The sequence below is a fragment of the Hyaena hyaena genome, unplaced genomic scaffold (assembly GCF_003009895.1).
Source record: "Hyaena hyaena isolate Hyena2069 unplaced genomic scaffold, ASM300989v1 scaffold_8, whole genome shotgun sequence".
NCBI lineage: Eukaryota > Metazoa > Chordata > Mammalia > Carnivora > Hyaenidae > Hyaena > Hyaena hyaena.
This window is the reverse complement of record NW_024080640.1, coordinates 7,846,305-7,859,850: the sequence shown is the minus strand read 5'-3', so window position 1 is coordinate 7,859,850 and position 13,546 is coordinate 7,846,305. Positions and strand designations below refer to the sequence as shown.

Below are 13,546 nucleotides of genomic sequence, written 5' to 3'. Positions count from 1 at the left end.
TAACAGTGTGTTTTCACTTTAGGGTCCAAGCGCCAGTGCTTATGTAACCTATATCCGGTCAGAAGATGCTCTCAGAGCCATTCAGTGTGTCAACAATGTGGTAGTAGATGGCAGAACACTTAAGGTAATATGCTCCTCTTGATTTTTTTGTAAGGGGGAAGAGATAAAATGTACTGAGGAGAGGCTAGGATTTGCCTGTTACATTTGAGGGGCCTCTGTTTGAAGATTGCTTCTTCAGAGTATCCGTACTAACTTATGACAGCTAATTTGTTTACTGCCAGATTATGTAGGGTCTTGTTTTACCAGGTAGGAATAAACACATTTATTATTAGGTGATAATCTTTAAAAATCTTCTATATAGGATCTATATACTTATCAGAAAGGATAAGTATAGGATCTATGATACTTACCAGAAAGAGATAATGGTTCTGATTTGTTGTCTTTAAATATTTGAATCAATTCAAGTTTGAATAAGGGTCCCACTAAGCCATGCTATATTTAGTGGGAAAAGGATGCCTTCTTATGAGCAAGTACAGTTACTTGTAAGAAGTTACTACAACGTGGAACAGATTTTGTATATCTTCTCTTCTGATCCTGAGGGATGATTTGGGTACTCAGGTTCTGGAAACCATAGACTGGGGGGTTTTCTTTAGTTCTTCCAAATGAGCATCATTTTTAATAAGTTCTCCTTAGTAATAATTTAGTTTTCTGGTATTCAGAGCCTTGCTTCTTGTTTTGGTTACATCTGTGCCTCATTTTAGGTGAAGTGAAAACACCAAAGATGGAAATGCTCATTGTGTCAATTCACATTTTGGGTCATTCCCTCCCTGCTACAGGCATCTCTAGGTACAACAAAATACTGCAGTTACTTCTTAAAGAATATGCAGTGTCCGAAGCCTGACTGCATGTATCTACATGAATTGGGGGATGAGGCGGCCAGCTTCACAAAAGAGGAAATGCAGGTAGTAAATTAATGTGAATTATAAACTTTGCAGAAAAGGGAGTATTTTTCTTTATAAGTTAAAATTACAAATGCAAAAACGAGGAATTTTTAAAAAATTGTTATTAAAGCAGCATTTTCCAAACAGTGTTCCATGGAATGTCAGCTCTACAAAATATTGTAAAAAAAAAAAAAAAAAAAAAAGAATAAAATAAGAATAAAAGCGGGTAGGTAAGTCCATTAAGTTTGAAAGTGCTAGATTAATGATGATAAATAGGTTTCTTTCTTGTAGGACTTCTCAGAGTCTTAAAAATGCTAATACATATCCAGGAAGGCAATGTACATTCGGAACATAATTGACCAATGAAGGCATTTCAGTAAATGCCTCTTTACGTGGAATATCAGCAAAATGAAAGCTAAGTGGCTTATTGTAATTATGAGGTTTTTCCTTCTTAATTTCTACTCTTTATGGAACATGCTAGATAATAATAACCTATCGAATGTTGCTGATAAGCTAACATTTTTATGAAATGATCCTCCCCATGAAAGTGTACACTGAGTCAGTGTCATGAATTGAAGGGTTTTTCATCTCATGTTCTTTTTTCGATTTCCTATTCTCTAGTCTCCTTTCAATTTGTAGTATAAACATGCCTTTACAAGTAAAAATGTTGACCATATGCATATTAAGTGAGGATGATACCGAAGCACAATACTGCACTTCCCTCTTGTAGCATATGACTTCAGGTTGTTGCTGCGGACTTGTGCAGGAATATACTTCTCATTTAGAAGGTGGGGGGTGGTGGCATTGATTGCCAACTTTGATTATCTAGGTAAAACTAGAGAAAGTCTAGTAGGGTCGCCTTTAAGAGCCAGTTGTTAATTTTTACCACCCTTATTTGGAGTTCCTATAGATTAAGTCCCATTGTAATCAATTCATTGGAATTTCTTGATAGTATTTCTTTATGATCCCAAAACTGTTAAGAATGAGGTCTTCGTGATATTTAATAGGGACACATGACTTCTTATCTAATAAATACTTCTTAATTTTTTTTCCTTTTTTTTTTGATAAAACCTTCTTGGATAAAATCTAAAGTTGAACCATTTCAAACTAAATTTTTACAAGTAGAAAATATGCATTACTTACGCTACTATTGCAATGAAAATCTCTGTCAAAAGAGTTTCTAGGCCTTTGTTGATCTCTTTTTTGAGTATTATTGAATTATAAATGAAGATGGATAGGTAGTTCCTTGGAACTTATTTGTAATCAGATTTAACCTGTCTCTGTGGACTGCCCCTCTAGAATCATTGAGTATTAGTTTCAGCTCTAAGTTGCTAATAAAAGCCATAATATCTCCCAAAGTATTGATTGTAGAAAAAAATTTCAAAGCTTTTCATGTTTTAAAGATGTAAAATCCACATCTGACTGTATTTTTTCTTAATAATTTAAAACTCATGTTGTTGTCATGAATTCATCTGTTGTGTTTATGTGAGTTTAAAATTAATTTGAAAGGAGTTTTCTTTATTAAAACACTTCCTCTATATACAAATGAAATTTGAGTGCATTATATCATGGTACACATCAGATCTTCCCTTGTTACTGCATAATTCAAAGCTTAGTACCGTATGAAACATTTATAGATCCATTTGAAACAGGCAGGAGCCCCTCTCAGAACAGGGAACGATGTGGGGCACCTGGGCGGCTCAGTTATTTGAGTGTCAGACTCTTGATTTTGGCTCAGGTCATGATCTCATGGTTTGCTAGATCAAGCCCCCATCACGCTCTGTCCTGAAAGCTTGGTGCCTGCCTCCGATTCTCTCTCTCCCTCTCTCTGTCCCTTACCCCTTGTTGCGCTCGCGCTGTCTCTGTCTCTCTCTGTCTCTCTCTCGGGAATGATAAGTCGTGCAGGATATATGATACAGTCATACTCTATTAGATGATATTGCCCTTGCTTGTTTTAATTGTTTTGTTTTTGTTTTGATCTGTCCTGTATTGGGTTTGGTTTTCCCATAACATCTAGTTAGACCACACTTTTAAAATAAGTAAACAATCTTGAAGGTAAGTAAAAATTTCATTTCAGTCATGATATACATATAAACGGTAAAAAGTTATTCAGAATAATTTCATTGTGATTTATACTTGTGTCTGACTAGTTTTCCAGAAAGTCTTTCCCTAATTTCTCCCAAAACGTTTGTGTCATTGTCTTCCGATATACTGCTACCAACTACAGTAAATATAGATTTCTCTTTATTTTGTATAGAGCAGTGATCTGCAGCCTTTTTCTGTAAAGGGCCAGCCGGTAAATATTTTAGGCTTTCTGAGCCAGATGGTCTCTGTAGCAAATACTCAATTCTTCTGTTATAGCAGAAAACAGCCACAGACAGCAAATAAGTGACGGTTCCAATAAAATTTGTCTGGAGTTTAAAATATATTAATCTTTATGTAAAAACAAATTAATGGAATTTTTACTTGGTGTCAAGATAATGAAAAATGTAGTAAGACTCTTTATCTGTGTATTATTTACAGTATTAGTATCATTTTGGGGGGGGTTGGATTTTTTTGTTTTTAAATGTTAATTTTTTTTGAGAGGGAGAGAGAAAGAGCGCACAAGTGAGGGTGGGGCAGAGAGGGAGAGAGAAAATACCAAGCAGGGCTCCATGCTCTCAGTCAGTGCCTGATGCAGGGCTTGAACTCATGAACTGTGAGATCATGACCTGAGCTGAAATCAAGTGTCAGATGCTGAACCAACTGAGCCACCCAGACGCCCTTATAGTGTTAGTCTCTTTTAAAAAGATAGATGAATTACTTTTGGTGATCTTCAGAAAGTTCTCGAGTGGTCTGTTAAAAGACTTCATTCATATATGAAAGATGGCAAAATAGGTTTAAAAGGGACTCTAGTTTTTTGAGGTATTAAAAATGTTTTCTGTTAATATGCTTTTTTGCACAATAAAGTGGTTGCTGAAATGCCTTAATTAATGGTATATATATATGTATGGTGTGTATATATATATAAAATGTACTTTGTTGGGAAGAACTTTCATTGGTCTCGTGGTTCTGTGGCATCATCCTCACAAGGTTCTCTAATGCCATGACAAACTTCTACATGTTGTATTTAGGATTTCTTAAATAATTTGGCAAGTAAGTTATTATTTTTTAGCTGCCATTTTATGAGCCCCACTGCAGTTTTCATTTCTTCTTTCATTAGGCGGGTAAACACCAAGAATATGAACAGAAACTACTTCAAGAATTATATAAATTAAACCCCAATTTTCTTCAACTGTCTACGGGTTCAGTTGATAAGAATAAGAACAAAGTGACACCACTGCAGAGGTATGATACGTAAGTACCGATATTAGTGTGATCAGACACCTTACCTTCATGTCTGTCCATCTTCTCTTTTCATCCTACATCTTCTTCCGGCAGAATCCTTCTTGACAGTGTCTATCATTTGTGCACAGTTGTTGCCACTATATAGGAAATGTTGAGTCACAGGTTCTGGGTTTGAATATTTGCTGCCTGCTGCTCCCTGGTAACCCATCAGATGAGCCTCTTGATGGCTACCCCTTTGCGTTGATTTGCAGACTGCCCTGGACCCTGAGAACACCCTCCTTGCAGAAAAGGAAATTAAGGGATGTTGGTTATTGAAAGGCTCCTATTTACATAATTAAGGTTTCCCTCCTGATACCATGAGGAGGAAAATACTGTAAAAGGAAGAGTGGGAGTTATCTGAAGCATTGTATGTTGGGGACACAAATATTTGTGGTTTTCTAGTTGCAGAAATCACTAAAGTCTTATGTTCTCTAAATGAGAAGGATTCAGAATCATATTCATCTTAGAAAACAGCTTATTTTGTGTAGACCTGTGTTATGTCAATGTTTAAATAAACTTACAGTCTTAGGTACTGAGTCTCATTCTGATAATGGTGATCTTCACATTTTGGGTTATATTCGGTTGTGGCCTGTCAGAAAATGGTATGATTAATAAAAACAATAATCTTGGGGTTGTACTCTATCCTGAATGTACCTTAAGTTTGGTGTGTTAGGGTCTTGTTAATTTTCTCTTAATTTGGTAAGTTTAATTTTCATAAAATGAATTCATTTAAAGTAAATAGCTATAATTAATTTATATATGTTGATTTTCTTTTAAAAAAAATTATACCAAAGTTAAATTTGTCTAAGTGATATGCTAAATGTTTGCTTGTTGCTTGTTATAGTCCAGCATCTATTTAGCACTAAAATAATGTAAGGGCCATTTTCCAAAAGTAGCTAATGATAACTACATGCATTGTTGTCAGGTCAGTTTCTTCCAATGCGTACTCTTGTACTTAAATTCTTGAAGTCTTCATTAAGTTTATTCACTTTGATAGTAAGGATTATTTAAAAGGCTATTCAAATTTGTTTATATGAACACATATGCACATGTATGTACATGTGTATAAATCTATATAACAAAGGCTACAGAACAAAACGTACAATTACTGTATAAGTAAACTCTTGTGAAATTTGTGTCTATCAAAGCTAAGAATAAAAGCTGAGTCCAAAAGAAATCTTAACTGGGATGATAAGCTTTGACCCTTTCCATTGATCTTTTTGTGCCAACTCCTTTCTATCCCTGTATGTTTATTTTATTATGAACCATATTCTATTCCTTACCTCATTGGTTGCTAACTCTGTAGTGCTTCATATAAGAATGGGGTTATTATAGTAAAAATTTATTTCAGATGCTTTTAACATTTATGTACCTCATTGTTCTCATTAAAAATGTCTTTCTAATTAAAACCATATTCTGGCCTTATAGCCCCTAGAGAATTCAGACCAGAAATTTAAATTTAGGCTATCTCTTTGAGAAGTTTTTAATTTCCTGAATATGAAAGTAATATATTTCTACTGAAAGAAATTTGAAAGATAATATAAAAGCATACAGAAGAAAGCAAATATTTTATGTGATCTCAGTACTCAAGACATTTTCACTGAAAATGATTTGGTGTATTTCCTCTCAGTGTGTATTTCTTTGTAGTCCTTTTCCTTCTTGTGAATGTATATATACACAAAACACATTGGTTTGTTATGTTTTAAAACTTAATACCCATTATCATGAATATTTTCCTGTGTCGTGAAAACATAATTTTTTATGGCTGCATGGTATTTCATTATACGTGAGCATTTGAAATTTATTAAATCAACCTGCTGCTGGTGTATATTATTTTCATTTTGGTGCCCTTAATTTATGACACTGTGATGAACTTTTTTTCATACAAACATTTTGGTTATAGCTTTGATGCTCTTAGAAGTAGAACTGCTGAGTCAAAGATTATGAGTGCCTAGTTCCTTGAATTGAATATTTATTTCTGCACATTTGCCAATTTGATTAAAAAAAACTGTCTCATTTTAATTTGTATTTGATTAATAGAGCGAATGAACGTTTTATGGATTGTGAATTCATATCTGTTTGTTATGTTTTATTGATGTATTTAAGTGTTTTATGTGCATCATACAGAACTTTCCACAATTAGTTGACCAATCTATTTGTGTTTCAAAATACTTGTTCTGGAAGAATTTATATTCTGCAATATAACATTGAGTGTTCTCAACCATTAGCATGGTATATCTCTAAGTCTTGTGTCTCCTTAGGAAATAATTTTTTGGTGTCTTTTCGCTGTTTTATTGTATTGGATCTCCCACCACCACCTCTTCCTATTTGAGAATTCCTGGGCTAAAAATTAAAGAACAGTGTTAGAAAGTAGTGCTATCAGGAATCCTTGTCTCATTCTTTATGGGGCTGTCTCCCTATTTGACAGGGCTGTCTCCGAGTTTTATTCACTCCTAAGTGTGGTTTTAACCATTTATTTGAGATAACTAGTTTTAATCACAATATGAAAATACCTTGTTATTGAATATTGAGTTTTTTTTTCTTTAGATTGAGAGTGAAAATTGAAATTTACCAAATTTTTTGGGGGATTTATAACACGTACTTAGTTTTTCTTTAACTTTGTGTGTGTGTGTGTGTGTGTGTGTGTGTGTGTGTGACCAGTTATTAATGGATTTATTAGTATTTTATTGACTTTGCCTTCATATAAAGTGTAGTCAGAGCACATTTATAACTATTTCAGTACCAGGAGAAGAATGACTTTGATGCCATGGAGAAAAAAGAAGAGAAAGGAGACTTAAAACAGTATATTCATTTAATAAGTGCTCAATACCAGTGCTGCTACACCTCAGCTAGGACCACAATAAATTTTTACATTGTTGCCTGTGCTTTGCATAAGTACAAGATGTAGAAAGGTTTCTTTGGGGGAGGAGGAACAGTTATTTTTTGTTTGTTTAATGCAGGTCTCTGAAATTTAAGGACAGTTGATGGCCCAAGCTACAAGGAGTTGTTATTTTGGGCAGGCTTCTATAGCTTATTTTCCTTCCATTCCAACCCCTGCAAAAGATTAAGTTCACATGACCATCAGTAATACTGAAGGTCTGCTTTGGTCTTCTTTCCACATTGTCGCTAAATTGGGTGTAGTGGTAGGTAGGGCTTTATAGGTAAGTTTTCTTCTTCCCACAGGGAAGACTTGTCACATTAGAAAGATGAACAATATGACTGTTTCCATAGTCCTATCCAAGAGATATCTTTTTCATATTCAAGTTAAGTTGAAATTAAGCTTTCTAGGGAAGAAAGTAAAAGAATGGTTTCTTTTTCTCATGTCATATATGTAGTGAATAGCAGTTTTAGAAAAATTTGTAAGAAAACAAAACCTGGAACCTTATGGATGGACACTAAACCTAAAATGTAGTTTCCTCTTATTTCTAATTAAGCCAAAGTACAAATATTAAGTACAGAATATTTTAGCTACTTAATCCTCACTGAACCCTGACATGATCCTCATACACATATATGTGAAGTTTTTTTTTTTTTTACAGTTGGTCTTACTCCTATTTCACTTAAGTGAACAATAAATTATAAAAGGGTATGTGTTGTTTGTTCTTACCACTCACCCTATTACACTTTTCAGAATATATCAGATAGAGTGTAGATATGCTACTTTTCTATAATAATAAGTTACTTTAAAATGATTAACACAACTGGTGAGAGTGGAGAAGAAAGAAGCCATGCAGTAGTGATGCTTAAGGATTGGGTATTTTAAGTTTGGGACTTTGAAATACCTTTATTTAGGTTGAGAGACTGTGTCGCAGCCAGAAACTGTGAAAGGAATAGTACCTAGATGGGCTGCTATGTGCCCAGGGACATTGAGTAGGCCTACATAAGCATTTGGGGAACACATTATTGGGTATATAGGTTACTCAAGGGAAATGGATACGAATTGATATTGTGGCTCAGATAAGCCACCACTGAAGGAATGAGGATGGTTCAGCTTTAGACTTAGATGAAAAGTGGGTTGATGTCCTTAGTGTTCATTTAATCTCAGTTGTCTTGTGTGGTAGACCTCGTTGTTATCTTACTGTCAAGAAAAGCTGGGACTGGCAAGTCTCAGAGAATTTAAATATGTCACCATTACCCTACACAAATAAGTGATAAACCAGATTCTAACCAGAGCTGCTGCCACTTTCAAGCCCAAGCTCATTTTCTCTCTCTGCCACTGCTCAGTCTAGAAGAAGTGAAATTCTTAAGAGACTTTAAACATGAATCAAACTAATTCACTTCAAGAAGACTACGTCACAACTAATATGTAGTTTGACCTTGAGATCTCTGGTCTCTAAGGCTTATTGTCTCAGGATAAATTGGATAGATGATAAATCTAAGGAATGGTATTTTAAGCAAAAGCTTTCCTAAACCACAGTTTGGTGGCAGTAAAGGATAAACTAAAGAAATGGTGAAAGGAAAATTTCTACAGGAATTTGTCAGTTTTTGTTACACCAAAAGAAAATGCATGCGTTTTTAAAATCATAGATGTGTCTTCATTGAAAGTCAAGCATAAGCTCTGATAGACTGAGGGCATACATAGAGTGTCTTCTTGGTTCAGCAGAATGGAGTGATCACTGCATGAATCTTGTTCTCCTACCCTGACATCATTTAGCCAGATAACGATTTAGAAAGGGTATGGCCTGGAGACTTGTATAGAATAGTCTTGGGTAGAGCTTATTAAATAATGAACAGGCTTCAGCACCTTTGTGAACTCTGAAATTTTATCAGATTTTGTGTATGTTTTGCTGGAGAAAGGACCCATGACCTAATAATAGTTATAAATTGCCCTTGTGTGCCGATACTTATAGACGGAAGTGATTTCAGGACTGGTATAAAATAGTGATTCTCAAACTGTGGACAAGTGCCATGAGAGGTGGGCACTTTTTTCTTTTTTTTTTTATAAAATGGACCCCCAGAAAGGCATTCCCTCTTTTATAATAGATAAAGATGATTTACAGTTCCCAACTTTTTTTTTTTTGCATGAAACTCATGCACTTGTTTTTGCTACTTACTAAAGATTTACTAAAACTAAAATTATTGGGTTACAAGATTTTCTAACTTTAGTTCTCAGAGTCTTTTTCTTATTTCTCTTAAATTTTATTGCCATTCTGTATTTGGAAATACAAAGTTACTGCACATGTACTACACATACATACTGGAAAACCAGTGAGTGAGTTCTGGTATCTTGTTCCACATAAGTAGAGTATTTTCAAAAAAGAGAGCTGCTGGTATTTTTATCCAGAGGGTGGGGAATGATGAATGTGGGGAGAGAGTTAAAGATAGGGTTGTTGGTGTCCTTATTTCTTAGGAGAAAAGACATCAAATGAGCAATTGTGTATTTAAATTCAACTTAAATATATAATATCTTTTAAAAGATCAACCTTTATTACTGAAATACAAAATTAAAATGAATAGATGGAGACTCTCCTTGCTGCTTTTGAAAGCTGGCCTCACCATGTGATATGTTTAGGATGGTGGATGTTTTTCAGCTTTAATATTAAGAATTTTTTGTTATTCATAATCGAAACGTTTATTTTCATTCATCATGGTCCGTATATTCTGGAATTATTGAGAACATTCCAATTAAAATCTTATTTTCCAAACTGTCATCAGTCCAGATTATTGACGCATTTTTTTCTTATCATGTTAATAGCTAATTGTGCCACATTATGTAAGATGTGGCCATATTTTAATAGTAAAGTAACACTTCAAATGTTGATGTATATTTGAAGCCTGTATCAAATAAATTCTATAAAGGCAAGCTACCTGTCTATAATTTAAATTTGTTCTTTGCAGTTTATCAGATGTTTATCTCAGTTACTTAAGACTGGCAAGCATGAAAAATTAAAATGAATTATTTTGAATGAATATGGGAATATTTAATTTAGGAGCAATGTAAATAATAGTATTTGTATACACAATAACATGACAGCGAAATTTGGAAATGTCCCTTTATGTTGACATTAAATTTTACCTTATTTCCACAATGCAACCAGATTTAGCACAATCATGGAGACTGTCTTTTCAGTGACAAACAGGAGAACTAGATCTTCTCAGAACTTTTTCTGTCCTACTCCAAGTCCCGGGAAAGGGTCTTTTCTTTGATCTGTCTACTATGTGACTACTTGTTTTATGTTGTAAATTTTAGAAAGCAGCCAAGAGACTATTTTCAGGAATTTGGTTAGTATCACTACCAAGAAGTAGAAAGTAAGTCAAATTGGGGCTCTGTTTTTGAGACAAGTTAGAAGCTAGCAAAGTTGGCTGAGCATCTAAAGATTCATACAGTGGTGTAGCTGTGTCACCTGCTTGTAGATAATTGTGAATTGTGGTTTCTTTATCTGTAAAACAGTCTTTAAATTTGGTATTGATGATTCTTTCTAGTAGTAGTGCTCCTCTTCACTTGACTAGTGTAGTAATCACCAGATACCAGGTGTCGCAGTTTAGACTGAATCAGAATCTCCAAAACAGATTCTGGATATATACTCTATATTTCAAAAGTACCTGTGCGCGCGCGTGCGCGCGCGCGCACGCACACACACACACACACACACACACACACTTAAGTTTTTAAAAGCTCCATAGTCCAGAACTTTAAAAAAAAAAAGTCAGTGAGACTCTTTGTATGAAGGTGTTACATGTTTACGAATTTTCATTTACAGACAGACATTGTACACATAGTATTGCCTTACGGAAATATCTTGATTGTGTTATTAGACCTACCTACCTTTTAGAACTACTTAGTCCCACTTCAATCCAGTAGTTTTCAGTCAGTTGCATGGTATTTATAGACTTCAGGTGTTTTGATTTCTCTTTCTCTCAGCATTATTACTTGGCAACACTGATTCCAAGGCCAACAGGCTGTTCTTTGAGTTCTTGGACCAAACGGACTCTGAGTGTACCTGCTGCAGCCAGGACCCGAGTGCTTGTTGCTACAGCAGAACTTGTGAAAATTCTATTGGGACAGTCAGGCCTTTCCTCAGAGCCCTACCCAGTTGGCTGAGATGATGTTTAATCTCTTTAATTCTGATTCAGGCTCAGAGGGCTCAGTTGGAGCAAGGAGAGGCAGACCTCAAAGCACCTGTGGAGAGCCAACAGCAGGAGATTGAATTCTGGAACCTGGAATTAAGGACTGTGATGGTGAAGCTGGTAAATCTATCAGCCAACTGAAAGACCACAAGGATGTCTTTGACTTCCAGTAGAAAACCCAACCCCAGACCAGACATTAGCAGCTTCTAGAGGAAACCCAGTAAACTGGACAAAAGGAGAGAGGAGGTGCTGGGTACCTTTAAAGCACTGCTGGGCTAATTATCTACCTTAATTGAGCCACTGCCAAAGTTGGAGGCATGGAAAATCCAGCAACAAAACGTGCATTGGAACCCCCCGGACCACAGGTGGAACAGCTGGAGAAATGTTTACGGCTGGAGCAAAGCTGTTGTCTCACCTATATTAGCTGCTGAAGGAGCTGAAGGGACTGAGTCATCTGGTTGGCTATCAGGATGACTCTGACCAAAGGTGGACATGCAAAAGGTCCAGTTCACAAAGTTGCTACAGTGTCTGCTTTACAAAGCATTTGTGGTAGAAACCCAGCCTTGCATGCCCCAAACTCCCCACCGGCCCCTCATCTTCAGGTGAGATCCCAGGAAGGCCGTGTGTTACGGACAACAAGTCTCCATTGTAGTCCACAAAAGACTCCACAGAAGTTCTCCTCAGTTACAAGGTCTCCAGAACAACATTCTAACTTCAAGCCAGAAAACTCTGACCCCTGAGTAGGCACAGAGTCAGGGATTAAAGTGTAATTCTGGCTACTCTGACTCTGGTGGAGCAACACTTAGTTGGTTCCAGAAAGGGCAGCAGTAGAGGCTGCTGGTTGCAACAGAGGAGCTGTACATTATCACCTTCATGGTTAGATACACCTACCAGGATCTGAAGCAGGAGCTAAAACAGACACCCTTTGTATGATTATTTCTAACATGATCCTACTCAGTTTCTGGGGCCTTTGTTCTCTGGTTCAGTCTGCTTAGCTCAAACTCTCAGAATCGATTATTTTCCGGCTCCTCCACCCAAGCCTTCCTGGAGCTTTTTGGGCCCTGCTCTCTGTTGGCAGTTCTCCTTTCTCTGTTGACCAACAAGACCTTAACCCGGAGTAGCTGAGCATGCTGAGAGACAAGGTGTTTGGACAAAACGCTAGGATTGAGGATACCTTGTTGTCTTGGGCTGACTTCACTGAGCAAGGGAGCCCCCCAGGCAGTCTCCATTCTGGACATGGTTGAACGAAAATCTGGACCTGGTACATGACACCTGAAGATTCTGTGGCCACATCATGGACTTTATGAGTTGGAGCTAGGAGTGCTAGCTGCTGAAGAAGACCCATCTTTGATGCTTTTCTAGTACACGTCAGTGAATCATTGGAAGGGGGCGTTACCCACTGCCGTGTGGCACATCAGGATGGTGATGAGGCCATCTGCTCTCTGCCACCCAACTCCAGGCAGTACTGCAGTCACTCCTGCCGTCCGAACTCATCCACCACTACCAGCTGCTTACTGAGGGAGGATGTACCTGAGGATGTGTTCTCTTTCCTCTCCCCTGAATCTCTTTAGGATGAGGCTTTTGGGTACTACCACCAGGAGAAATTTAATCTCCACGAACAGAGGAAATACCTGAAACATAGGCCCATTTTGGTGTCTAACAGACAGATGGATGAGCTGCAACAACCACTGGAGCTGAAGCTGGAGCCAGAATTGGACTCGTTAGAGCTGAAGCCTAGGATGGCATTAGGGCCAGAGCTAGGCCTGAGGTTGGAGCCACTGCTTCTGGGGCCACAGCACTGGAGCCCACACTAGGCATGGTATCACAGAGTGCCAGACCCAAACCTGGGACCAGAACCGAAGCTGGAACCTATTCTAGAGCCATTCCTAGGGAACCCCAGGAGATAGCTACCCTTGCTCTATGATGTGCTTCTAGTGTAACTTGAGATACAAATGAAAGTGCAGTTCCGTGCATTTTGGTGTTTCCTGCCTGGTTATTTTAGAGGAACAGACTTGGTCAGAAAGAGGCCTTTCTGAACCGAAAGAGCTAATAAACTTTGCTGCTGTGGGGTGGGGGGTGGGGCAAAAAAAAAACAGAGTTTTTTTTTTTGCTTGTTTTTGAATAAAAAAGCCCTGTGTAGTTTATCTTAGTGTACCCAATCTTCTTTCATC

At 36.9% G+C, this 13,546-nt stretch overlaps 1 protein-coding gene and 1 pseudogene across 7 annotated transcripts in view; both read left to right on the top strand.

Moving 5' to 3' along the window:
• CNOT4 (CCR4-NOT transcription complex subunit 4) overlaps window positions 1–13,546 on the top strand; it is a 137,605-nt gene that overhangs the window by 76,882 nt on the left and 47,177 nt on the right. For 4 of the 7 annotated variants that reach the window (XM_039242828.1, XM_039242803.1, XM_039242811.1 and 1 more), the window contains exons 5-7: window positions 23–124; window positions 837–962; window positions 4,144–4,277. In XM_039242828.1, coding sequence (XP_039098759.1) covers window positions 23–124; window positions 837–962; window positions 4,144–4,277 — 362 coding nt within the window. The remainder of the gene's footprint in view (window positions 1–22; window positions 125–836; window positions 963–4,143; window positions 4,278–13,546) is intronic. The other 3 variants (XM_039242837.1, XM_039242820.1, XM_039242855.1) reach the window with 1 other exon arrangement.
• On the top strand, window positions 4,858–13,421 carry LOC120238928 (annotated as a pseudogene).